The 27,670-nt window shown below is 42.6% G+C and overlaps 1 protein-coding gene across 4 annotated transcripts; it reads left to right on the plus strand.

The window, feature by feature from the left end:
- Window positions 1-5,850: 5,850 nt before the first annotated feature.
- Window positions 5,851-16,083, plus strand: dusp19a (dual specificity phosphatase 19a). 4 transcript variants are annotated; one of them, XR_010975391.1, is made up of 5 exons: window positions 5,853-6,392; window positions 7,702-7,748; window positions 11,150-11,302; window positions 14,970-15,232; window positions 15,898-16,083. XR_010975391.1 is itself a non-coding variant. In XM_068035573.1 (4 exons), the coding sequence occupies exons 1-4, from the start codon at window positions 6,170-6,172 to the stop codon at window positions 15,056-15,058; spliced, it is 525 nt and encodes a 174-aa protein (XP_067891674.1). In that variant the 5' UTR covers window positions 5,851-6,169; the 3' UTR covers window positions 15,059-15,150. The 4 variants fall into 4 exon arrangements, 2 of the variants coding, with proteins under 2 accessions (XP_067891674.1, XP_067891672.1); XR_010975392.1 differs by having other exon boundaries at window positions 15,921-16,083; XM_068035573.1 differs by lacking the exon at window positions 15,898-16,083 and having other exon boundaries at window positions 5,851-6,392; window positions 11,150-11,315; window positions 14,970-15,150.
- The last annotated feature ends 11,587 nt before the right edge of the window (window positions 16,084-27,670 follow it).

The following is a 27,670-nucleotide window of genomic DNA, read 5'->3' on the forward strand; positions in this document are numbered from 1 at the left end:
AAATCACATAATTTTAGCCTTGTGCCAATATTTTGGACTGAATCTTGGCACTACAATTGAACAGGGTAATTGGCCTGTAGGAAATGCAGTTGATGAGTTTTTGCCTCATTTATATATATTTCAGATGTTTGCCTTTTTATATGCCTGTAATGTGCTGGAATCAATTGTGCACCTGTATGTCATATGTAGAAGCAAGGCCAGTTCGAGGGATACCTTTTAATTAGGAACTTTTAAAATCATCTTCACTGTCAACTGTTGCTTAGTGGGTAGCACTGTCGCTTTGTGGCAGAAATTTGAGGCTCCAAGTCCCACTCCAGAGACTGGAATGCAAAACCTAGACTGGCACTCGAATGCAGTACTGAGGGAGTGCTGCATTTTCTGAGCTGCCGTCTTTTGGAGGAGACATTAAACTGAGGCCCAGTCTGCCTTCTCAAGTGGACAGAAAAGATCACATGGCACTATTTTAAAGAAGTGCAGGGGAGTTTTCCCTGGTGTCCTCATATATATTTATCTCTCACCCAACATCACTAAAACAGATTATATTGCCATTATTTCATTGCTGTTGTGTGGGATCTTACTTTTTTTTAATTTGTTTATGGGGATGTAGGCGTCACTGACCAGGCCAGCATTTATTGTCCATCCCTAATTGCCCATGAGAAGGTGGTGGTGCAATGTCTTCTTGAACTGCTGCAGTCCATGTGGGGTCGGTACACCCACAGTGCTGTTAGGAAGGGAGTTCCAGGATCTTGACCCAGCAAATGTGTGCAAATTGGCTGCTGTGTTTCCCACATTACAACAGTGACTACACCAAAAGTACGTCATTGGTTGTAAAATGATTTGGAATGGCCTGAGGTCATGAAAGGTTCCATATAAATGCAAGATCTTTCTTTCATTTACCAAATTCCACTGTTAGATTTTTTGGGGTGGTGAAACTGTAAAAATAAATTTACAAATCCTCTCCTGAAATTTCCCATTGTTTTCATACCACAGATCAGGACTTGATTTTTTTTAATTTATTCATCCGCAGGATGTGGGCATCATTGGCAAAGCCAGCACTTATTGCCCACCCCTAATTACTTTTCAGAAGGTGGTGGTGAGCGCCTTCTTGAACTGCTGCAATCTATGTGGTGAAGGTATGCCTACAGCGCTGTTTGGTTGGGAGTTCCAGGATTTTGGCCCAGTGGCAATGAAGGAACCGCAATATATCGCCAAGTCAGGTGTGGTGTGTGACTTAGAGGGGATCTTGGAGGTGGTGGTAATCCCATACACCTGCTGCCCTTGTCCTTCTAGGCAGTTGAGATCGCGGGTTTAGGAGGTGTTGTCGAAGAAGCCTTGGCAAGTTGCTGCAGTGCATCTTGTAGATGGTAAACATTGCTGGTGGTGGAGGGAGTGGTGGAGGGAGTTCTGATGAAAGGTCATCAACCTGAAACTTAACTTTGTTTCTCGTGCCACAAGTAGTGGCAAAGTTGCTTTGTATTTCCAGCATTTTATATTTTTATTTCAGATTTCCACAATCCACTATTACTTTGCTTTTGTTTAACGTTTAAGGTGGTGGATGGGGTGCTGATCAAGTTGGCTGTTTTGTCCTGGATGGTGTCAAGCTTCTTGAGTATTGTTGGAGCTGCACTCATCCAGACAACAGAGCACAAGATTTGTGCCTGGTAGGTGGTGGGAAGGCTTCAGGGAGTCAGGAGGTGAGTCACTCACCAGAGAATACCCATACTTTTGCAGCCATAGTATTTATGTGGCTGGTCCAATTAAATTTCTGGTCAATGGTGACCCCACCTTCCCAGGATATTGATGGGGTAAGGGATTCAGTGATAGTAATACCATTGAATATAAAGAGGAGGCAGTTAGACTCTCTCTTGCTGGAGATGGTCTTGCCTGACACTTGTGTGGTGCAAATGTTACTTGCCACTTATCAGCCCAGGTCTGAATGTTTTCCACGTCTTGCTGCATGCAGGCACCGACTGCCTCATTATCAGACGAGTTGCAAATGGACACTGCAATCATTCGTGAACATCCTCACTTCAGACCTTATGATGGATGGAAGGTCAATGATGAAGCAATTGAAGATGCTTGGGCCTAGGACACTGCCCCGAGGAACTCCTGCAGCGATGTCCTGACGCTGAGATGATTGGCCTCCAACAACCACAACCATCTCCCTTTCTGCTAGGTATGACTCCAACCAGCAGAGCGTTTTCCCCCTGATCCCCATTAACTTCAATTTTACTAGGGCTCCTTGATGCCACAATCGGTGAAAGGCTGTCTTGATGTAAGGGCAATCACTCTCACCTCACCTCTGGTCTTTTGTCCATGTTTGGACCAAGACTGCAATGAGTTCTGGAGCTGAGTGTTCCTGGCAGAAACCAATTTGAGTATCAGTGAGCAGGGTTTTGGGGAGCAAGTGCTGCTTGATAGAACTGTCAACGATATCTTCTATCACTGATGATTGAGAGTAGGCTGATGGGGCAGTAATTGGCCGGATTGGATTTGTCCTGCTTTTTTGGGACAGGGCATGCCTGCACAAGTTTCCACTTTGTTGGGTAGATGCCAGTGTTATATCTGTGCTGGAACAAGGGGTGTGGCTACTTCAGGGTCACAAGTCTTCAGCGCTACAGCCAGGATGTAGTCGGGACCCATTGCCTTTGCAGTATCCAGTGTGCTCAGCTGTTTCTTGATATCATGTGGAGTGAATCGAATTAGTGAAAACTAATATCTGTGATGCTGGGGACCTCAGGAGGAGGCTGAGATGGATCATCCATCCAGCACTTTTGGCTGAAGATGGTTGCAAATGCTTCAGCTTTGCCTTTTACACTCACTTGCTGGGTTCTGTCATCATTGAGAATGGCAATGTTCATGGAGCCTCATCCTCCCGTTAGTTGTTTAATTTGTTTAATTGTTTGGCACTATTCATGACTGGATGTGGCAGGACTGCAGAGCTTTGATCTGTTCCTCTAGTTGTAGGATTGTTTAGCTCTGTCTAGCATGCATGTAGCATCACCAAGTTGGCACCTCATTTTTAGGTACGCCTGGTGCTGCTCCTGGCATGTTCTTTTATACTTCTCATTGAATCGGTATTAGTCCCCTGGTTTGATGCTAATGGTAGAGTGAGGGACATGTCAGGCCATGAGGTTATAGATTGTGGTGGAATACAATTCTGCAGGTGCTGATGGCCCACAATATCTCATAGATTCCCAATTTAAGCTGCTAGCTCTGTTCTGATTTTATCCCATTTAGCACAAGTATGGAGGAGCTAGGGTAGAGGAATGGGACGCCACAGATATCAGCTCATAGAGGACAAGATTGCATGATAGCTCTGCTGCAGATGATTCAGATGCTGACTTCGAGGGCCCAGTCTACTGAAGAGGACTGATGAGCATTTACCATGAAATTCTAAGTGTATTGGACTGCCTGCCAGTGAGCTTGAGCACTTTGTCACAGAGGAGTCTAACTCATCCCTGCCTTTGTTACTTCTAGACTTGACTATTCCATTGCACTCCTGGCTGGTCTCCCACGTAAACTTGAGCTCATCCAAAATCTTGCTGCCCATGTCCATCACCTCTGAGTTGACTGAGCTATATTTACTCCTGGTTAAGCAATACCTTGACTTTAAAAAGTCTTATCCTTGTTTTCATATCCCTCCTTAGCCTTGTCCCTCCCTATCCCTGTATCTCCTCCAACACTGCAACTCTCCACAATATCTGTGCTTCTCCAATTCTGGCCTCTTGAGCATCTCTGATTTCATTTGCTCCGCCATTGACGGACATGCCTTCAGTTGCCTAGGCCCTCAGCTCTGGAATTCCCTCCCTAAACCTCTCTGCCTCTCTACCTCTCTTTCCTTCTCTATGATGCTCCTTAAAATCTACCTCTTTGCCTATATTTTTGGTTCTTTTGTTCTTTTGGGCCTCCTTATCTCGAGAGACAATGGATACGCGCCTGGAGGTGGTCAGTGGTTTGTGAAGCAGCGCCTGGAGTGGCTATAAAGGCCAATTCTGGAGTGACAGGCTCTTCCATAGGTGCTGCAGAGAAATTTGTTTGTTGGGGCTGTTGCACAGTTGGCTCTCCCCTTTCGCCTCTGTCTTTTTTCCTGCCAACTACTAAGTCTCTTCGACTCGCCACAATTTAGCCCTGTCTTTATGGCTGCCCGCCAGCTCTGGCGAATGCTGGCAACTGACTCCCACGACTTGTGATCAATGTCACACGATTTCATGTCGCGTTTGCAGACGTCTTTATAACGGAGACATGGACGGCCGGTGGGTCTGATACCAGTGGCGAGCTCGCTGTACAATGTGTCTTTGGGGATCCTGCCATCTTCCATGCGGCTCACATGGCCAAGCCATCTCAAGCGCCGCTGACTCAGTAGTGTGTATAAGCTGGGGATGTTGGCCGCTTCAAGGACTTCTGTGTTGGAGATATAGTCCTGCCACCTGATGCCAAGTATTCTCCGAAGGCAGCGAAGATGGAATGAATTGAGACGTCGCTCTTGGCTGGCATACGTTGTCCAGGCCTCGCTGCCGTAGAGCAAGGTACTGAGGACACAGGCCTGATACACTCGGACTTTTGTGTTCCGTGTCAGTGCGCCATTTTCCACACTCTCTTGGCCAGTCTGAACATAGCAGTGGAAGCCTTACCCATGCGCTTGTTGATTTCTGCATCTAGAGACAGGTTACTGGTGATAGTTGAGCCTAGGTAGGTGAACTCTTGAACCACTTCCAGAGCGTGGTCGCCAATATTGATGGATGGAGCATTTCTGACATCCTGCCCCATGATGTTCGTTTTCTTGAGGCTGATGGATAGGCCAAATTCATTGCAGGCAGATGCAAACCTGTCGATGAGACTCTGCAGGCCTATATTTTTGGTTACCTGCCCAATATCTTGTTATGTGGCTCAGGGCCAAATTTTGTTTGAAAATGATCCTGTGAAGTGCCTTGGGATGTTTTACTACATTACAGGTGCTATATAAGTACGAGTTGTTGCTGTTGTTCTTGTGTGAAGTATTCCATTCTGTTCAACATGGGCCAAGTGGTGCCTCCTGTCATGGAGCCCACACTGACAGCTTTCAGGGCTGTCATGTAAGCTTAGATGGTTGACATCTTTGTTTTGTGAGCACTGTTGACAGACTTATGAAGCTTCACTGCAGTCTCAAACTTTGTTTTTGCACAGGGCTGCCCCATCTTAGCACCATGAATTGCTGAGTGAGTTTAGCATGTGGTGAGTCAGATGCTGGGGCATACTAAAATTCAGATGATGGGGCATACCAAAATTGGAAAAGATTGCTCCAACATGCATAGGGCCTTTATTTACTTAAGTTATTCATTTTTTTAGATAGTTCTGATGTGTACTCTGAATGCCTATGGAGAAGCCTGATCCAATATGTTCAGCGGTGTGTGTGTGCGTTTGTGTGTGATGGCTTGAAATGTGAACACACTTCCTGCTCGCCATATTGATGGCTTAGCACCCAAAATCAGACTTGACACAATTAAATTTCTAGGCCATTGAGTTTTAATTGCACCTGATCTCACCCATATAATTTAAGTCCTCGCTGAATTAAATGTCTTTCTTTTACAAATTTTCAATTTGGATAGATAAGCCTTCTTGAATCTGTGAGTGGTGTCCTGCCTGTAAAGGGAAATGGCATTTAATGATTGTCACAGTGAAATTCCCAATCCGACAAGTTACTGTTCTGGCTGCAAAGTTATACTCGTCTACATTATCACACTGGAGGATCACAAGTAGTTCTCCAATAAAATTGTAGCAAGGCGTGTGCGCCTCAAAGCAAACGCGAAGCATCAAACTGTAGTCTTCCTGATATAGGTGGCGATATTCTTGGAGTAGTGAGATGCTGCTTTTTCTTTTGCTTCTCGAATTCTAAAGATGTTGTTGGTGGTTGCACTTTCTTTTTGCCCGACAAGCATCTTGCAAAGTAAAGGATAGTCAATCGAATAGGTGGATCAGAGTCGCCTTGATTTTAATATGCTAGATGCAAGTAGCTGGTTTCACAATCGCTCAATTCAGTAGACTAGAGTGGATTGCAGTGCTGTTTATTTCAGCATATCATACTTACATAGTTACCATTTTGCATTTTAGTGCGTTAGTAGGTGACGATACATTTGACTGCATCTGTCTTCCACCGTTTATAACGACTTGTTTCTCTAATTGAAATGTGATGCCTTCGCTTGCCGACGAAATCAAGGCATTCTCAAAGGCTTCGCTTAAGAAACAGAACACCAGAGTGACAACCATAACTGGGAAAAGACTGATTGAAACACTGAGAGACGATCGAGTGCAGTTAGTGGAAGATGCTCAGCAAATGGATGGAGCTTGCGGATATGTCGAGGACACCAGTCTTGATCTGAAAATTGGTGTTGTCAAACCGTGGCTTTTGCTCGGTGAGCTAAATGTAACTAACATTTTCTGAAGCTTCTGCTCATCATGGTTTGACTACAGCAGCAGTTTTGCAGATTGTAGGGTTACTACATTTATTTGGATTGTTGGAGGGGGCAATGAAACTTTTTGAACGTTTTGCTTTTTAAAATAATTTGTTATTCAGTTAAAATACGATTGCAGTAATGACAAGTTATCTAAGATTAAGAATAAGAATACTGTGAGATCAAAAAAGGTTTAAAATCTCCCTGACTTCTACCGGAGAAGGGCACTAACCACTGTAACAGGACAGATGCACACCTGTGCAGGTATAGACTGAAACAGTTCGGGGATACCATCCCAAACTAATTTATTTTTCACCGTGCTATTGAGTTGTGCTTCTTTGTAGTTTATGTAAGTATGAAGTGAAGTGTTTTTCTTGTGATTGTTTCCATACTTGATTGGGTGGGGGGGGGGGGGGGGGGGGAATCCTTCAATAGAATGTTTTGCTTCTTATTAAATCTTACGGTCACTTTTGCAAAGATTTTAATTCCCTTTTTCCAGTATTCTCGCGCACTCTTAACAATTAGGAGGCCGTAGGATCGCTCCTTTGTTCTTTCTATGGGGTTGTATATTTAAAATGATGCTACACTTTTCACCAATCCGTGCAGTTTATTTCACAAGCAGCTGTAACATAATGACAGATTATTATTGTCAGAACTTATCTGATTTATTTTTACTATACCATGCTTGCCTAAATGAAATAACTAGTTTCACAGTATTGCAATATGAAAAATGATTTAAACAACTTTCAAAAGAGGTTAAGTCCTTTCGTTGGTGTCAGAACTTGGAATGAGTCTTCTGCTATTCCTCTAAGGTATATTTATGCGATTCTATTAAATGCAATTCTTGGTGACTTGTGATAATTTAAACCAATAATTCTTCGATCACATATATAAATTTGGAAGTAGTGACTAGTATTTGTGCCACCCATGGCACTTTCATCATTTTCAGCTGGATCTACTTTCACCTGGTGCACAATGACTTGGTTTGTGGATGGACATTCTATCCAGCACTTCAGCCTGTAGTGTTAAGTGCACAAAATCACAGGGTGGAAAGCTGTTCTCCCATCCAGCCTTTTTAGAATCAAGTTGCTGTTTCAATCAGTTGCTTTCCAGAATGTTTAAGGAAGCTGCATAGGCTAGTTTAAATCTTTGCCGGAATGACTTTATCCTTAGTTTGCTCCTATATGGGTATTGGCATTTTCTGCCACTCTGCACTATTGGTCAGAATTAAAAACATTGCTGACTTTTTGTGTATTTATTTTTCTTCTAGCATCACAAGATGTGGCCCATGATTATGAGAAATTAAAAGATTATAAGGTAAAAAAAAATTGCTTTAGATGTTGAGTGTTTCAGTCAAAAAAAATCTTAGACCGTCAGCAGCGGAGCAGTACCACAGAATAGGTTCCGAAGAAGGGTCACTGACCCGAAACGTTAACTCTGCTTCTCTTTCCACAGATGCTGCCAGACCTGCTGAGTGATTCCAGCATTTCTTGTTTTTATTTCAGATTTCCAGCATCCGCAGTATTTTGCTTTTATTACCACAGAATAGGTGTTGTGGGTTTGTGCATTTGGTTACCTCCGGGTACTACTAAGCTGCATCGTGGGGAAACGGGTTACTACAGATGTAAAACTAGAGGTGAATGGCTTGGGCGCCTGGGGAAATTAAGAAGTGTTTGTACCCTCTATAAAAAAAAAGCAGAAATACTATGTTAAATGGATAACCTGAGCTCCCCAAATGGCCCATTGTGTAAAGGCACTGCCCAGTGTAATATTGTCACGCAGAACAGTGGGTCTAGGTTCAATAATTGATCAATGCTGAGTGAGGTGATTTTAGATGAGATGACAGTTCAGGCACGAGAATGGATCCCAGCACTCCTTGGCTAATATAGGTGAAAAATATCCAGGGCTCTGACTCCTGACTGTTGCTCAGTCCCCTCTGCTGGATAGTGACCATCTGTGACTACTTCCTTATTTCCCTAACTATCCACACCTCCCAGTCTACCTCCATTGTTAGCCCCTAGAAAAAAACTGCCCCAGATAACATAACTCCCTCTCCACATCGTGAAACTTGACCTGTTAAACAACTCTCACATTTCTGCCTTTGACATCTCATCCTCATCAAGTCGCTCACCAGCTCCCAACCCCGTTTGTTACTTGTTACAGCTCCCACCTTTTCACCCTTCAGTTTGAGAGTCACAGACTTGAGCACATATCATTTGCATGACTGCTCTTGTCATCCAGCACCAAATTTGGTTGGACCATGTTGAACACTATTGCATTTTCTTTCTATGATCAAACCCTCCTATTACATCAGAACCATGCTGAAGGGCAAAAACCCACAACAGATTTTCTCAATGAAAAATTTGCCTTCAATTTCCTTCCCCTCACCCCTTCCACACTGAACTCCAATACCCACTGTGAGGATGTATAAATTTCTTTGAAAAGCCTGAGACCAGTTGTTTTGGGTGCTAACCTCTGCTGATCACCACCCAACTCATCACTCATCTTAACCATAACCCCTGTCTTGCCTCTCGTTTTCTTTCCCATACCCTCTCCAAGATCATTTCTTCTATGATCGACACCTTCTGTATTCATATCGTTCCTGCCAACTCCTGACCATTCAACTACCCTTTCCTGGCCTCCGTATTCTTTCTGTTCAGACACTGTCTTTTTGTCATCAAAACCCCCTCAACAAAAAGACATCTTAACCAACCCATTTCCTCCAATAATGTATAATTACTAACTTATTTTTCTTATCCAAGGCCCTAAACATGCCATCACCTCCCTGCTACAGCTTCCTGTTGGAAGCCCTTTAATCCGGATTCCTCCTTGCTCACATCACGAAGGCCACTCTGGTCAAAGTCACCAATGGCTGTGCTTTGTGACTGTGACTATGTCGCTGTATTCCTCCTTGTCCTTCATCACCCCGCCTCTGTGGTACACCTGAGTGGGACCTCTCTTGTGTGATTCTACACCTACCTCTTCCCCTGCAGCCAGGGCATCTTCCGCTATGGCTCCTCCTGCTTTCACACTGTCACCTAAATTCCCCAAGGTTCCATCTTAGGCCTCTCTCCAACTTGTCTACAAGCTGTCCCTTGGCGACATTATCCAGAAGCAGAGTTAGCTTCCACATGTGTGCTGATGACACCCACCCAATGTACCCTCTAATTTTTTTTTGTAGTGCTTTGGTGATTTATTTAATTGCGTAGGCCCTTGAAATTTTTTTGCTTGGCCGTGCACGCGTGGAATCTTTTGGGTTACTGAACACCTACACGGCCAATGCAGCTTAAAGGGAATATTACACCTACCTCTATCTTTCCACCACTCCCCGAGACCCCATGACCACCTTAAGTCGTGCATAAGCCAAAATTTTCCTAAATTGAATATTGGGAAGACTAAAGCAAATTTTTTTATTTGTTTCATTGGATGTGGGTGTTGCTGGCCAGGCCAGCATTTCTTGCCCATCCATAATTGCCCTAGAGAAAGTGGTGGTGAGCTGCCTTCTTGAACTGCAGCAGTCCATCTGGTGCGGATACACCCACAGTGCTATTAGGGAGGGAGCTCCAGGATTTTGATCCAGTGACAGTGAAGGAGCAGCGATATATTTGCAAGTCAGGATGGTGTGTGGCTTAGAGGGGAACTTGCAAATGGTGGTGTTCCCACGTGTCTGCTGTCCTTCTCCTTCTAGGTGGAAGAGGCCATAGGTTTGGAAGGTGCTGTCGAAAGAGCCTTGGTGAGTTGCTGCAGTGCATCTTGTAGATGGTACACACTGCTGCCACTGTGCGTCGGTGGTGGAGGGAGTGAATGTTTGTAGATGGGGTGCTAATCAAGTGGGCTGCTTTGTCCTGGATGGTATCGAGCTTCTTGAGTGTTGTTGGAACTGCACCCATCCAGGCAAGTGGAGAGTATTCCATCAGACTCTTGACTTGTGCCTTGTAGATGGTGGACAGGCTTTGTGGAGTCAGAGGTGGGTTACTCACCACAGAATTCCCAGCCTCTGACCTGTTTTCAGCCTCCGCCAAAAACTGCATTTTGATATCAACTCCAACCTTGGTTACTAGCTTCAGCTGAATCTGACAACATCCAGTCTTGTCATTCCCTCCATTTCCCTCCCTGGCCTTGCCCTACCATCCGTCTGCAACCTTGTCCAGCTTTGCATCCCAGACCTCTTGCATTCTTCAGTTCCATGAATCTGGTCTGCTGTGATTTCTCCCCTCTTCCCTCTCTCTGCTGTTCCTTCAGTGGTGGAAACTAGACTGCCCTGGCTCTACTACTTCTAAAAGCATTCTCAAAACATATCTGTTTGACCAAGCGTTTGGCCTTCTCTGCTAACCCTCCCACAAAGACTTGGTGCCTGCTCCCTGTTGTTCTGAAGCACTTTGGGATGCTTTTCTACATCAATTATAACATACAAATCCAAAATGGTGTTACTGTCATGGACATGTTCTTTTTCATGATTTCCGACTCTGCAAGTATCTGATCAAATTGTATACAATTGGTTCAGAGGCACTTTTCCTATTGAGGAAGAAAAAGCCAGTGGCTGAGCAAATCTGTGTGACTCACGTGCATCTGCTGGTGATCAGTCCAAGTGTAGTATGGCTACAGCACTGGAACCAGGCAGCTTGCCTTTTCTCTCAGATGTGAATTGTTATAGATGGAATTAAATGTGAAACAGACAGCTTTGTACCAATTCATTCTAACTGTTCTTCTCTCTTAAGATTTCTCACATCTTGAATGTAGGCTATGGAGTAGAAAATGCCTTTCCATGTGAATTCATTTACAAAAGCATTTCCATACTGGACCTCCCTGAGACTTCTATCACCTCATACTTCCACGAATGCTTTGAATTTATTGACCAAGCAAAGGCACAGGTGAGAAGTGCAGGTAGTAAAGAGACGATATTAATTCCTTTTAATGAAAACACATTTAAAGAACATTTCAGATAAAAGAAAGTGGGTGACCTATTAAAATAGTACAAATTTTTTAAATTGTTGATGTGTGTGCAATGAATAATTAATTTTTTTCCACTGATCTATGTTGATTTAGTTTTCCTTTGACAAAGGAATATATACAGGAAGAAATTGACTCCACACACGTACTAGTGAACAACTGTTTTTTTTATTATTCATTACTTAAGACTGTGTGAAAGACTATTCCAGTACTAGCCATTGCTCTTTTATACAATGTACCTTATCGCCTTTAGATATCATGACTGGCAATCTGAAACTGCTTGTAATGAGTTTAATCATTCAGATTCCAAATTACTATTGCAGTTTAAAAACCTTCACCATGATTAATTATGATGCCCACTACAGTGAGACTACACTGGAGTTAAAAAGAAAAAAATCAATTAAACCAAATTAAATCAATTACGAAAAGAAGTCACTAAAAATACCTTGAATGTCTCCATAATATGATAATTGTACTTAATTTTAATAGGATGCAAATACTCATTAGCAGTAAATATAAACTCTGCAGTAACAAACTGATCAAGGCTGGTTTAAATGTCACATTTTGTTTCCCATTAAAACTAGTGGACCTCCTGTGGCTTTATTGCTCACTCATTTATCTATATCTGTCATGATTGTATTATTCTGTGCATGTCTATCTGCTGCACTGTTCTCCTGTCTCTTTCCATGCTGCTTCCCTCTGGCTTTCTCTTGCTCTTTTTTCTGCTCTGTCTGATGTTCTGCTTGTTTCTCTTTTTTAGAGTATGAGGTGTTGGGTGACGTGACAGGAAAGGGAGCAGTGGAGGGCCACAGGTGATATTTTGCACTCGGGTGTGTTCTGGTTGGATAGAGAAGGAAGTTGAGGATGAATGTAGGATACATTTTCAAGTAGGCACCATTAAGGGAAGGGATGTAACCAGGGTACAGGCCGGTGGATAATGGGTGGAGTGGGACAGGAGTTGGGTAATGATATAGGCTTTCTTTGCATTAATGGTGGCAGGGTGAGTATTGAGTTGCAGATAATGGGAGGTAGATACAGGCATGAATGGCAAAATTTGCAGCTTGACTTTTGGGTTGTGGATTTGGGAGAGGATCCAGACGGGGGTGTAGTAAATTCTGAGTCTTGGAGAAGGAAAGGGATCTTGTCAGGTCACTGCATGGTACTAGGAAACAACATGAGGAACTGTAACCAATTTGTTGTACATCTGTTTTCCCCACACCATATTCCTTCCTTTCTCCAATGATCTCTCTTTCCTTCCTTCCATGACTCCTGTACCCTCTCTCTCCTGTCACACCTGTGTTGCCCTTCCTTTCAGTCACTCCCCTGCCTCCTCTAATTCTGATCCTTTCCACTTTCCCACTCCCCACTGATGCCTTCATTGACCCCTTTCCCTTGACCACCTATAACTCTCCTGTTACCTCCAGTAATACCTAATGACCCTGATGTTCCCTTTTTGCCATCCTCTTGCTTCCCCCTCTGCTCCCTTGTCCCCTTAACACTTCCCTTTGGTGCCATAGTATCCTGTCTACACTTATTTTTTTTCTTATAGACCTCTACCCATCCAGCCCTACTCAACATCCATCTTGTAACATCCCACTTGTTGTCACTCCCAAATGTCCCTTTCATAATATGACCTTCTCAGACCTCCTGCAAGCCTGATTTGCAATGTTCACAAAACAAAATAGGAACTTTGGTAAAATAACCAGTCTGTTGTTGGTGCTGAGCTCAGGACCCAGTAGCACTGATTAGACAGCAGGCTGTAAAACAGCATAGTGTGAGTTGCATCATGACTTGAGAGGAGGGGGAGGGGACAATGTAGCAGGTGACAATAGTCTCTAAGTTTGCGAGTAGTGGGGAGTGAGTTAAAAACAAGAAATGCTGGAACCACTCAGCAGGTCTGGCAGCATCTGTGAAAGAAAAGCAGAGTTAACGTTTCGGGTCAGTGACCCTTCTTCGGAACTCAAGTGGGGAGTGAGTGACGCATCGAGGCAGATATGTGGAAGGAAGTGTCAAAATGACTAGGGTTGGGTGGAGAATGCTGTTTGGAGATACCAGAAGCTGTCAAATGGCAGAGAAGAGGCCTCAGCCTGTGAGAGGTATATGATGGGCAGAGAGAGGGCCCCAAAGACTGCTGGGCAATAGGAAGCAGTCTGTGGGATAGTGAGTGGCTGAAAACATGCTGGGAATGTACAAAAACAGGTCAGGGGAGGTCAGTGCTAGAGGGCACTGATTGTTAGAAAGCAGCAAGGCAGGGGGAGGCTGATGGAGACAAGGGAAGAAGCCATGTGATGGAAATGGACCACAATCTGGAGAAAATGTTATTCTGGGAAGCACCATCCATTATGAACCTGGTTGGGTTTGGCCAAACTAATCTTAATTTGGAAGCAGGCAAAAGCAGAAGAGAGTGCCTCACTTCTCTACCCACTCCCTCCCCTGCCCCACCAATCCCATTCTTCAATCTGGGCTGGATTTAAATACAGGTGAAAAAGGTGAAGGGGACCTGATTGAGGTGTACAAAATCATGAGAGGTATAGACAGGGTGGATAGCAAGAGGCTTTTTCCCAGAGTGGGGGATTCAATTACTAGAGGACACGAGTTCAAAGTGAAAGGGGAAAAGTTTAGGGGGGATATGCGTGGAAAGTTCTTTACGCAGAGGGTGGTGGGTGCCTGGAACGCGTTGCCAGCGGAGGTGGTAGATGCGGGCACGATGGCGTCTTTTAAGATGTATCTAGACAGATACATGAATGGGCAGGAAGAAAAGAGATACAGACCCTTAGAAAATAGGTGAAATGTTTAGATAGAGAATCTAGATCGGCGCAGGCTTGGAGGGCCAAAGGGCCTGTTCCTGTGCTGTAATTTTCTTTGTTCTTTGTTCTTTGTTCAAGTCTGTTGTTTAATACTCATGCTACTCCATTGCTCATTTGAAATGTCAAATTTAGATTGATTTTTGTTTACTTTGTTGCCTTTTCATTTTCAATTAATTTTCAACAATGGTGCTTGTGGTACAAACATTTTATGTATTAACCCCAAAACAAGTAGTATTTGTGAACACAAATTTCAAATAGAAATGGAGGACACAAATCCATAAATATTATCTAATCCAGGAACCACACAGGAGTGCATTGGAATCATAGGGTAAAACACCAAAATATAAATACAAAAACTTGAAATCTTAACCCAAAGCAATTAGCAAGCTCCTTTATTTTAATGGGGTGGGGTGAGGTTACCAGATTCTATGATTAAATCATAAAGTTTATGGGCAGTATCAATCTAGTAACACGTACAGGGGAATATCATGGCTTCTATATATTTTATGCTCAGAAATAAGGACCTTTGGTTATTCCTTTTTAGTTGAGCTTTTCACTAGAATGAAATGTCCTCTGCGCCTTTAAAATCATATACTAAAATCACATATTATTTAGGAAAATGTATTCTGAAGATACTGGGTTGCTTGAAAACTGAACTTGTGCAGTATTTATTTTAGAGAAAAAAATGCTACTGTCTTTCATTCATTCTTAATTCTACAATCATTTTTAAACACTTTTATCTCAAAATGATTTGTCTTGTTTTTCATATTTTCCCTTCAAGAATGGGGTGGTTCTGGTTCACTGCAATGCTGGAGTGTCACGTTCAGCATCTATAGTCATAGGTTATCTCATGTGGGTATATGGACTTAGCTTTAAGGACGCTTTCTCAGTAGTGAAGAATGCAAGGCAGGCTACCAATCCTAACCCTGGCTTTATGGAGCAACTAAGGAACTACCAGTCAAAGACATGAATAAAGCAAAATGCCCCTGAATACAAAGACTGATAACTTTATGGATGTTATGTATCCTCGGTGGGAAAGCTATGGTGAGATTGTGATTATACATTTTTAACCTGTTGATTTTATGGTTTTTATTCATTCTTGGTAATATTTTCAATACCAAAATCTTTATTTATGTTTGTATATAGAGCAGCAATATTTGCATTAATAGGATGCTAATTGGAGTTTGGATGCTGCTCATTTGCAAACTACGAAAATCTAATCGACTGAATGCTATGCTAAGTAAAACAAAGTTGTGCTGTTTTGTAAACTCAATGTCCTAACCACAAGATTGTAAATATGTTTATTGATATAGATCAAATATGTTCTAGAAGCTTTTTGTGCATTCAGTGGTTTGCATTGGATAATTTTGAATCACTGAAATTAAAAAATCTTTCTGGTTGTAAGACAGTGTTTATTTACATGTGTGTAACACCTTGTGACATTACATATTCTAATCTGTAAAGTTTGCAAGAACATGACATTGAAGAAAGAAAATCATAATGTATCAAATATTCTGTCAATATTTAGGAAATTGTATAAAATCAGTTGTACAGTAGAAATGGTTAAGAAACCTAAATGCCCTGCAGAAGTTCTGATGCAGGAATATCTGTTCAGATTGCACAATGAAATCCTGTCTTAAAGCCATGTCTTTTATTTGTTTCAGCATATTTAAAAAAAATTAATTCTTTGTATCATGTATGTCTTACAGCTGGATTCTTAATCTGCTTTCAGGGGTCTTCAAATAAACAAGTATCACTTTAAATGGATATGAAAAAGACAGACATGCTCAAAAAGCACTTGAATTTCACTCTCTTAATGAGTATAGCTAGGAGGTTTGTGATTGCAATGTAATAAAATGATGTCTGTGCCACCAATAAAATGTCTACTTATTAAACTTGGTTTCACTTGCCTTTTCTGCAATAATAGCCTGCTTATTTTTTTATTTTATTTAGAGATACAGCACTGAAACAGGCCCTTCGGCCCACCGAGTCTGTGCCGACCATCAACCACCCATTTTTACTAATCCTACACTAATTCCATATTCCTACCACATCCCCACCTGTCCCTATCTTCCCCTACCACCTACCAATACTAGAGGCAATTTATAATGGCCACTTTACCTATCAACCTGCAAGTCTTTGGCATGTGGGAGGAAACCGGAGCACCCGGAGGAAACCCACGCAGACACAGGGAGAACTTGCAAACTCCACACAGGCAGTACCCAGAATTGAACCCGGGTCGCTGGAGCTGTGAGGCTGCGTTGCTAACCACTGCGCCACTGTGCCACCCTTCTTGGGTTTTGTTAACATCATATACTAATCATCTAATTGCTCACTTTTTTTGGGAGATTTTTACACTGATTTTGCTTTTGCCAACAGATCCATTCATTTTGTATCCGTTTAATTTGGGATTTTCAGCAAACTATTGACGATTAAAGCAAGTTACTTTAGATTCAAATATCTGTCATCGTCATGTATGAATATGTTAAAACAGACTGCCACGTGAGCTGGCAATAATGTTACATTTTTTTAAATGTTGTTACTCATCCTGAAAAATATTTTCTAGGTTTAATACAAAATTTGGTGTATATACAGCAACCTCATATATATTTTTGGCTCTCTAAATATAAGTGACTATAGGTTGCATCAGATTTTCTAGGCACCTAAATGTATCTGTATTGAGTGGATTAGACCTCTAAATATATAGAATAATGTCAAGAATAGTCTGATGTTTCTAGCAGAAATCAACAAAACATTGTTCTACATACAGTTGATGATATGAGGTCACTTGACTTCTCTGATTCCATCTTAAACTACATTAAAAATCACAGTTTTAAAAACATAATCATGCTACAAAGTCCAGCATTCATAACACTTAAAGGCAAATTATTTTATATTTTAAAAAACATAAAATGAAGGAATATAGAAACAAAATTGCTTTGCAAGATAACCTTTGGAGTATTTAATGTGCTTTTTTAAACACCTCACTTGCATCTTTTTAGCTGAGATGTGTATGAAAAGAAAACTATGCTCCCTCAGTGCTGTTTGAAACCAATAAAAGGGAAATGAATTGTGATACCATTCAAAATGATATATTGACAACTTTGCAGACATTTGTATGTCATTTGCATCCAATGACTGATTTATACTTTAAAACTGCTAGTTAGACAATCTGGGAAACAGTATTTTATTTGGAACTTCCTCGAGTGACATTGAGAAGTCATGCTTTGGTTATATTAAAAAAAAAAGACAAATTTGAATTTATAAATATCTTTAATGTCCTTTGGATATTCCGAAGTATTTTGCTCCAGTGCATTACTATTAAAATGTAGTCAGCTTATCGTAGGCAAATACAGAACCAATTTACATACAACAGCTGTGAGATAAATGGCCAGTTAATTAGTTTTAGCAATTTTGGTTGAGGGATAAATGTTGACCAGGACACAGCTGTTTTTCTTCAAATAATACCATGGGATCTTTTATGTCTATCTCAACAGGCAAACAGGGCATTAGTTTAACATTTCATACAAATGATAGCATCTTCAACAATGGACTGTACTCTCAGTATTACACTGAAATGTCCAAGGGTGGGACAAACTCAAGATATCATCCCTCAGATGTGGGAGTACTATCACGGAGCCTAACTGACACGTCAGTGCAGTGTGTAGTGTGACTGTTATGTGCTATTCGTCCCATAATTAGAACTGACCTTGATAAAGTGGATCAAAAAATTTATAGATTGCCTCTATTGGTTTTCAATTTTAAAAAATGTGGCAACACAGGCATCTAATAGGCATCATTTTGCTTCCTGTTTACTTTTCTTCTTGCAAAGTTCATTAATTGTGCTACACTACTTATTTAAATATCTTTACAATGAAAAAGCAATCTTTCAGTGAGACGTCAATACAGGAGATGTATGTGACATTGATTAAACTCAAACTATTCCTACTATTTCTACTTTTATTTCTACTTCTCACCAGATTCCTAACCTGAAAGGTTAACTCTGTTTCTCTCTCCACAGATGTTGCCTGACCAGCTGAGTATTTCCATCATTTTCTGTTTTTATTTCAAATTTTCAGCATCTGCATTATTTTGCTTTTGTATTAATGATACTACAGCACTTGTATTATTGAATCATACTGTCGATTCTAAGCCTATTGTTGGAGCAGTCAGTTTTGATGCATTACAAATTTCTGTTTATGTTTCAATTTTTATACATCAAAAAACCAAATGTGGTGTAGAATTTAGCTCTTTATAAAATCTTCAAAATCTGGAAAAAAATGTCTCACATACTTATATCAGGTCTACCTGAAGCTGTTAAGGGAGAAGGAAGGAAGAATACAAATGATACGCTATGACATTGCTACAAATGACCTAATAAATATTTTCAATTCCTGCTTCAGTGAACAGCTAATGTTTAGTAGCCTGCATAATTTCTCCCAATGTATAACATAGAATTTTATTTTTACATTAGATGGATTGTAAACTTATTTTTTTCTATTGTGATTATTTAGAAGATCCAGGCACTCTCTTCTCATACAGCATAAAGTTGTTGTTTTCCCTCACATTGATATTCGTGCAGATTGTCCTGATGAGTGCAAGACAAAAAGCTTTGACAACATGTCTCTATTTTCAGCAATACTCAAGATAATAGTCCTCGTTAAACAATTTTGTTTTTCTTTAACAGTTTTCACTTAGGTGGTCAGGAGCCATTGGCTGTGACAGTGCTATTTTTTGTTATATGTACTATTGATTTCCTCGTGTTTTTTGAGGAAAGGGAACAACAGAAAAAAAGTTAGGTGGGCGAGGCTGCAACACAACAGGATTATTCCCAGACACTGTTATCCCTCCGTTCATAAATATTAGCAGAAGTGCACTTAAATGGATTTAACTGATGAATCACAGAATAGTATAGCACAGAAGGAGGCCATTTCGCTCATATAGCAGGTTCTGGCTCTGTTCCAAGAGTAATCCACTAGCCCTGCTCTCCCACTCTTTCCCCACCTCCCAATTTTTTCTTCAAGTACTATTTATCTAATTCTCTTTTGAAGGCTGCTATTGAATCTCTATCCACCATCCTATTAGACAGTCTATTCCAAATCCTAACTGCTCATGTAAAAAACTTTTTCTCACGGTGCCTCTGGTTCTTTTCTCAATCACCTTAAATCTGTGCCCTCTGGATCATCCTTAATGATTTTAAATACCTCTATCAAATCTCCTCTCATTCTTATGTGCTGTAAGGAGAACAACCCCAGCTTCTCCAGTCTATCCACATAACTGTAATCTCACCTCTGGAGCCATTTCAGTAAATCTTTTCTGCACCCTCTCCAAAACCTTCATGTCCTTCCTAAAGTGAGGTGCCCAGAATTGGACACAATACTCCAGCTGGGGCCGAACTAATGTTTTATATAGGTTTAGCATAACCTCCTGGCATTTGTACTTTATGCCTCTATTTATAAAACTCAGTATCCCATATGATTTATTAACTTCTTTATTAACCTGTCCTTCCAGCTTCAAAGATAAACAAGCACCCCCCAACCACCTCGGTCTCTCTGTTCTTGCAGCTTTGGGAAGAACTCTGCCACTGCCTCTCTGATGAATGACGGTTTATTCAAACAAGACAGTTCTGATGACAGGTCATAGAATCGATAACAGAGAGGTGTGGTGAATGACTGTTTTATGGACTGGAACGTGGTATACCATGGAATTCCCCAAGGCTCAATACCAAAATCACTACTGTTTTTACATACATTAAAATTATTCTATTTAGCATGATATTGTCTCTCCTCATTCTTCCGATCAAAATGCATCACCTCACACTTTTGTGCACTGAATTTCATCTGCATGTGTCCGCCCATTCCACCAACCTGTCTAGATCCTTTTGATGTCTATTACTATCTTAATGTTTACTACACTTCCAGGTTTTGTATCACCTGAAAATTCCTAAATTATGCCTTTTAACCAAGCCCAAATCATTAATGTATGTCAAAAACAGCAGTGGTTTTGGTACTGAGCCTTGGGGAATTCCATGGTATACCTCACTCTAGTCCATAAAACAGTCATTCACCACACCTCCCTGTTATCTATTCTATGACCTGTCATCAGAACTATCGTGTTTGAATAAACCGTCATTCATCAGAGAGGCAGTGGCAGAGTTCTTCCTGAAGCTGCAATATGACCTTCAACCAAACTTTATGGTACTACAAAAGAGTGTGAAAGCTTGTTCTTTTAGCATTTATGTCTCCTGTGGTATTATGGGGAAGTATCAGGCATGCCAAACAAGGTAACCGACCTCAAGCCCACATCATGTATCATAACTTCCACTTTATTAGTTATGAGACATGAGAACATAAGAAATAGGAGCAGAAGTATATCATATGGCCTCTCAAGTCTGTTCCACCATTCAATACAATCGGGCTGATCTTCTGCCTCAACTCCACTTTCCCGCCCACTCCCCCACCCCTTAATTCCTTGAGAGTTCAAAAATCTGTCTATCTCGGCCTTAAATATACTCTATGATGGAGCATCCACAACCCTCTGGGGTAGGCAATTCCCAAGATTCACAACCCTCTGAGTGAAGACATTTCTCCTCATTTCAGTCATAAATGGTTAACCATTTATCGTGAGACTGTACACCCGCATTCTAGATTCCCCAGCAATGTACATACGTACATACAAACATATGAATTAGGAGCAGGAGTAGGCCAATTGGCCCCTTGAGCCTGCTCTGCCATTTAATAAGACCATGGCAGATCCAATTGTAACTTCGACTCCACATTCCTGCCTACCCCGATAACCTTTCACCCCCTTGCTTATCAAGAATCTCTATACATTTGCCTTAAAAATATTTAAAGACTCTGCTTCCACTGCCTTCTGAAGAAGAAAGTTCTAAAGACTCACGATCCTCTGAGAGAAAGATTTCTGCTCATCTCTGTCTTAAGTGGGCGACCCCTTATTCTTAAATAGTGACCCCTAGTTCTAGATTCTCCCACAAGAGGAAACATCCTTTCCACATCCACCCTGTGAAGACCCCTCAGGATCTTACATGTTTCAATTAAGTCGCCTCTTACTCTTCTAAACTCCAGCCTCGCCTGTCCAACCTTTCCTCATAAGACAACTCGCCCATTCCAGGTATCAGTCTAGTAAACCTTCTCTGAACTGCTTCCAATGCATTTACATCGTTCCTTAAATAAGGAGACCAGGACTGTACACAGTACTCCAGGTGCTGAATTTTACCGGCCTCTTGACGCTGCGGGTCACAGTGCAGGGGCCGGTAAAACTTCGTGGGGAGAGGCCCACCCCGACTCAAAGTCGAGAAGGGCCTGCTGCATATTACCAGTGGCGGGCGGACTTTGGTGCAGCCCCCCACCGCCTGGCGGCGGGCCCTTCATCTGCATATTCAAATGAACCTAAATGAGATGCAAATAAACTTAAATGCTGGTGGCTGATGTCACACGCCGATTTTACCAACTCCGAACGTAACTCGCGCACCTTCAGAACTCCGTGCGGAGTTCCAAGGCGGGAACCTGGTGGGGAGATGGGAGGAATAAAATTTTCAGGGTGGAGGAGTGGGCAAAACATTTTTCATTGGCTGTGGGGATGGTGGGAAGGGGTTGAAGGGCAAAGAGTGCAAAGTTTGGGGTTTAAAGGTCGGGACAGTCAAGAATGGTTTTTGGGAGGGAGAGGGAAATAAATTTATTGCGTGATCATCGGGGGGAGGGGTGCAAGTGGCGCTTTTATGTAAAATGTACTGTTTCTATTAAAAGTTAAAGTCCTGGTCCCTTTAAAAATGAAAATCGCTGCTAAGGACTGAAAACCCTTTAAAAATGGTGCCAGCGCCTGCGCAGTAACACCAGATGCCGTTGCCGGGGATGCAGAGGCCGCCCTCTACACATCATCTGGGTCAGCCGGTCTGCCCCCACTATTTAAATAAGCCCCCGCGCATAATATCACTGGGGCTCCTCGGCGGGACTTACTTATCGGAAGGCCGCTGAGTTGAAAGCGCGCTGCCAAGGACCACAGCACGCGATTAAAATTCAGCCCCAGATTTGGTCTCACCAAAGCCTTATACAACAGTAGCAAGACTTCCTATTCTTGTACTCCAATCCCCTTGCAGTAAAGGCCAACATGTCATTTGCCTTCCTAATTGCTTGTTCTACCTGCATGCTAACTTTCTGTGTTCCTCTCTGAACATCAACATTTTGAAGTTTCATACCTTTTAAAAAATATTCTGCGTATCTATTCTTACTACCAAAATGAATAACCTCACACTTTATACTTCATCTTCCAGATTGTTGCCCATTTACTTAACATGTCTATAACTCTTTGCAGCCTCTTTGCGTCCTCCTCACAGCTTACTTTCCCACTAACTTTGTACTGTCAGCAAACTTAGATACATTACCCACGGTCTCTTTGTCTAAGTCATTAATATTGATTGTAAATAGCTGAGGCCCCAGCATTGATAAATCAGACTGCTCCAACTACCATGGGATCACCCTCCTTTCTATTGCTGGGAAGATCCTGGCAAGAATACTTCTGAACAGGCTTGTGCCTATTATTGAAGAAGAAAACCTCTGAGAGAGCCCGTGCAATTTCAGAGCAAACAGAGGCACCACAGTCATGGTATTTGCACTGAGACAATTACAAGAAAAGTGTCGTGAGCAAAACAAAGACCTGTATGTCACTTTCGTAGACCTCACCAAGACATTCGACACTATGAACAGAGATGGACTTTGGAAAATCCTTGAAATATTTGGATGCCCATCCAGGTTCCTGGCAAGGGTGAAGCAGTTTCATTAAAATCAGTACGGACAAGTCAAGCAAAACAGCGACCTCTCGAGTCCCTTCCGAATCTCCAATGGCGTGAAGCAGGGATGTGTGCTGGCCCCGACATAACTCACTATTTTTTTCAGCATGATGCTGCAGCAGGCAACGGAAGACCTTAAGGAGGGAGTTTACGTACGCTTCCGGACTGATGGAGGCCTTTTCAACCTCAGGCCTCTTCAGGCTCACACAAAGACACAAGAAAAACTCATCTGTAAACTTCTTTTCACCAATGACTGTGCTCTCCTGGCCCACAGTCAGTCAGACCTGCAAAGTACAACCACATGTTTTTCCGAGGCGGCACAACTCTTCGGACCATCAATCAGTTTAAAGAAAAGTGAAGTCCTGCTTCAGCCGGCACCCCAAGAAGAATATAGACCACCAAGCATTGTCATCAAAGGAACCAAGCTGAATGCCGTCAAGCAATTTACGTATTTGGGGAGCGTCATCTCGTTTGATGCCACCATAGACAAAGAAGTGGACAATAGGCTTTCTAAAGCAAACAGTACATTCAGCAGACTCTACAAATAAGTGTGGAGCAACCACAGCCTCAGGGCACAGACCAAACTCAAAGTGTACAAAGCTGTAGTCCTTACCACCCTTCTGTATGGCGCCAAGTCGTGGGTCCTATACCACCATCAGCACTGCCTCCGCAGCATCCTCAAGATCCATTGGCAGGACCACATCGCAAACATTGAATTCCTGCAAAAAGCCAACATCACCAGCATCGAGGCCATCCTCCTGCAAAGCCAACTGCGTTGAGCGGGTCACGTTGCCCAGATGGACAACAGTTGCCTGCCCAAGACCATGTTGTATGGAGAGCTAACCACTGGTAAAAGGAACCGAGGGGCCCCACACAAACGTTTCAAGGACTCCCTGAAGAAGTCCCTCTCTGTGTGCCATATCAACCATCGCCAGTGGGAGGCACAGGCCATAGATCGTGATTCCTTGAGATGCTACATCAAGAGGGCTACAGACACCTTTGAGACTGAGTGAAGAACCAGCATGAAAGAGAAAAGGAGGAGAAGGATAGATCTAATTGCCCCCAGCAGTGAATACACCTTCACTTGCACTCTCTCTGTGAAAAAGTCTGCCGGACATGGATAGGCTTGACTAGCCACCAGCGGGCCTGCAACCGATGAGTACAACCTTCCCAAAATCTTCGTCTGCGAAGAAATGCCAAGAAGAGAAGGAGAAGTTAAGCTCTTACCATCTGTTTTTATATTCCTGGCTGGTTTACTTTCATATTCTGTTTTTTCCCTTTTTCTCAACTTTTTGGTGGCCCTTTGCTGATTTTTAAAACTCTCCAATCCTCAGGCTTACTATTATTCTTTGCAACATTGTAAGCCTCTTCTCTTAATCTAATACTATCCTTAACTTCCCTAGTAAGCCATAAATAGATCTTTCTTGCTGAGTTTTTGTTTTTTAATGGAATGTATTTTTGTTGAGCATTTTGAATCCTATTTTCTGTCTGCATGCTACCCCTCAGCAACATCATTCGAAAGCACAGTGTCAGTTTTCACCTGTCTGCTGATGACATTCAGGTGACCTCACCACCACTTCTCACCACTCCTCCACTGTTGCTAAATTATTAGATTGCTTATCCGACATCAAGTACCGGATGAGCAGTAATTTCCTCCAATGAAATATTGGGAAGACTGAAGCCATTGTTTTCGGTCCCTGCTCCAAACTCCATTCCCTAGCTACCAACTCCATTCCTCTCCCTTGGTAACAGTTTGAGATTAAGCCAGCCTGTTCGCAACTTTGGTGTCACGTTTGGCCCCAAGATGAACTTCCAACCTCATATTCTTGGCATCACTGAGACCATCGACTTCCACTTTCATAATAGTGCCCAGCTTTGCCCCTGATCAGCTCCTCTGCTGCTGATACCCTCATTCATGGCTTTGTAATTACTTCTAGACTTAACTATTCTAATGCACTCGTGGCTGGACTCCCACATTCTACTCTCTGTAAACCTGAGGTCATCCAAAACTCTGCAGCCCATGTCTTAACCCGCACCAAGTCCCGTTCCCCCACCATCCCTGTGCTTGCTGACCCACATTGACTCTCGGTCAAGCAATGTCTTGATTTTAAAATTCTCGTCCTTGTTTTCAAACACCTCCATGGCCTCTCCTCTCCCTTTCTCTGTAATCTCCTCCAGCCCCCAGAACACTAATTCTGGCCTCTTGTGCATTCCTGATCTTAATTGCTCCGCACCTTCAGTTGCCCATGCCCCAAGCTCTGGAATATCCTCTTACACCTCTCCACCTCGTTTTCCTCCTTTAGAACACTCCTTAAAACTTACCCCTTTGACCAAGCTTTTGATCATCATTTTAATATGTCCTTTTGTGGCTTTGTGTCATACTTTTTTTATAATGCTCCTCTAAAGCACCTAAGGATGTTTTATTATGTTAAAGACATTGTATAAATATAAGTTTTTATTGTAGCTGTTGTTTCTTTAAATGTTTCCCACTGTTTATTTAACGCCATACCTTTTAGTCTCCTTACCCGATCAACTTTAGCCAGCTCATACCTATGTAATTAGCTTTTGTTAAGTTAAAGATTCATGTTTGAACTGAAGTATGTTGCTCGTATATTTAATATGGAGTTCAATTATGTTAAATCTGCCTCATTAAACAGTACTAGATCTAAAATTGCTTCATCCTGAGTTGGTTCCACAACGTATGGTTCCAGGAACCTGTCGCTAAAGCATTCTACAACTTATTTTCCAGCCCTCACCAATTTTATTTGTCCATTACATTAGTTGCAAGCACCAATTATTTCTTACTTAATGGTCTCTCCAATGGTATAATTACTGTTAGGGGGCCTATAAACTACTCTCACCAGTGTTTTCTGTCTCTTGTTATTGCTGATCTCCACTTATACTGATTCTATTTCCTGATTTTATGAGCCAAGATCCTTTCTTACTACTGTCCTTACGTCATCCTTTACTGCCAGCACTAGTCCTCCACCTTTTGCATTCTGCCTGTCTTTTCGAAACTTTATGTACCCTGAAATAATTATTTCCCAACCTTGATCACCTTGTAACTGTGGGCTGAATTTTACAGACCCCCCTACCATGGGGGTTGTGGTGGCGGGGGCCATGAAATGCCTCCAGGAGAGGGCGGCCATGCACCCTGATGCCAGGAGGACCCGGCCTGATATTGTTGCCGGTGGCGAGGCCTCGTGGTGGGCACCCCCCCCCGCTGCTCGGCGACGGGACCACCATTAACATATTGGAATACATTTAAATTAATGAATTGATTACCTTTATGTTCCCGCCATCTGTCCCAGTGTGATATTCGTTCACCGGCCAGCACTCCCGCGCCTTTGGATTTCCGTTCGGGGAACTGAGGCGGAACACTGGTGGGGAGGGGGAGCAGGTAACTTTCTCAGTGCAGGAGGGGAGTTACAGGCTCAAGGTAATATCATTGGGGTGGGGGGATATTGGGATGGGCTATAGTTTAATGCTTCTGTACTTTGGTGCGGGGAGAGGTTAGTTTGGCAAGGGAAGTGTTTTGGGAGGGGATAGGGCAAGTAATTAATTTTATGGTTATTGGGCGGGTGGGAGGAGGCAAATTAAATGTATTTACATTTTTATATTACCAGTTTCTTTAAATATTTAAATTGATCGATAGAGCTCGAAGCCCTTTAAAAATGGCATCAGTGCCTGCGCACAGGCAGCTGATGCTATTGTCAGGGACGGACAGTCCGCCCCCTCCACATCATCAGGGTGGGGGGGGCGATGCGCCCCGGCTATTTAAATGAGCCGCCGTGCTTAATATTGCGGCGGCTCCGTGACGTGCGGCCAAGGCCGTCATTGTTTTCGCCCACCGCCGATTTCATCATTGGGAGTGTAAAATTCAGCCCCATGTCTCTGTAATGGAAATGATCTCCAAATCATTTATCTCTATTTATGCCTCTAGTTCCTCTATATTATTGTGAATGTTCCATGCATTAAGATAAAGAGCCTTTTTTAACTAATATATTTTGCATGGACCTTATTTGCTGATGTACTATTACTGTTAAACTCTGTGTTCCTTCTCTTTCCACTTTACGGGCTGAATTTTAACAGAGCGCCGTGCTCCGCCATGACGCGCAGTGAAGTCGGCGGCCTTCCGACATGGAAGTGCCACCGCAGAGCCCAGCAATATTACATGTGAGGGCTCCTTTAAGTGGAAGGGTGGAGCAGCCATCCCTGATGATGAAGATGGGGCGGCCACCGCGCCCCTGGCAATGGCGTCCGGCGCCACTGCGCATGCGCATGCGCCGACGCCATTTTTAAAGGGCCTCAAGCCCTTCATTAGAGATTTAAATATTTAAAGGTGCTGGTTTGATAAAAATGTCAATAAAAGTGTAAGTTAACTTTGAACCCTCTCTCCCATCCCCTGCCCACTGAGTACGCAATACATAAATTGACCTTTCTCCCCAAAAAAACACTTTTTGAAATTCCGAACTTTCCCACGCGAACTGCAGCATCTTTGATCCTTAACCCCTTCCCACCATCCCACAACCAATAAGAATAGGTTTCCCCGCTCCTCCCTCTGCCCTGATAATTTTATTCTTCCCCCCCCCACCCCGCCTCCCCACCAGTGTCTCGCCTCAGAACTCTGTACAGAGTTCCAAAAGCCTGCGGGTTGCGGTTGGCTACTGTAAAAT

Source organism: Heterodontus francisci, chromosome 7 (genome assembly GCF_036365525.1).
Source record: "Heterodontus francisci isolate sHetFra1 chromosome 7, sHetFra1.hap1, whole genome shotgun sequence".
Lineage (NCBI taxonomy): Eukaryota > Metazoa > Chordata > Chondrichthyes > Heterodontiformes > Heterodontidae > Heterodontus > Heterodontus francisci.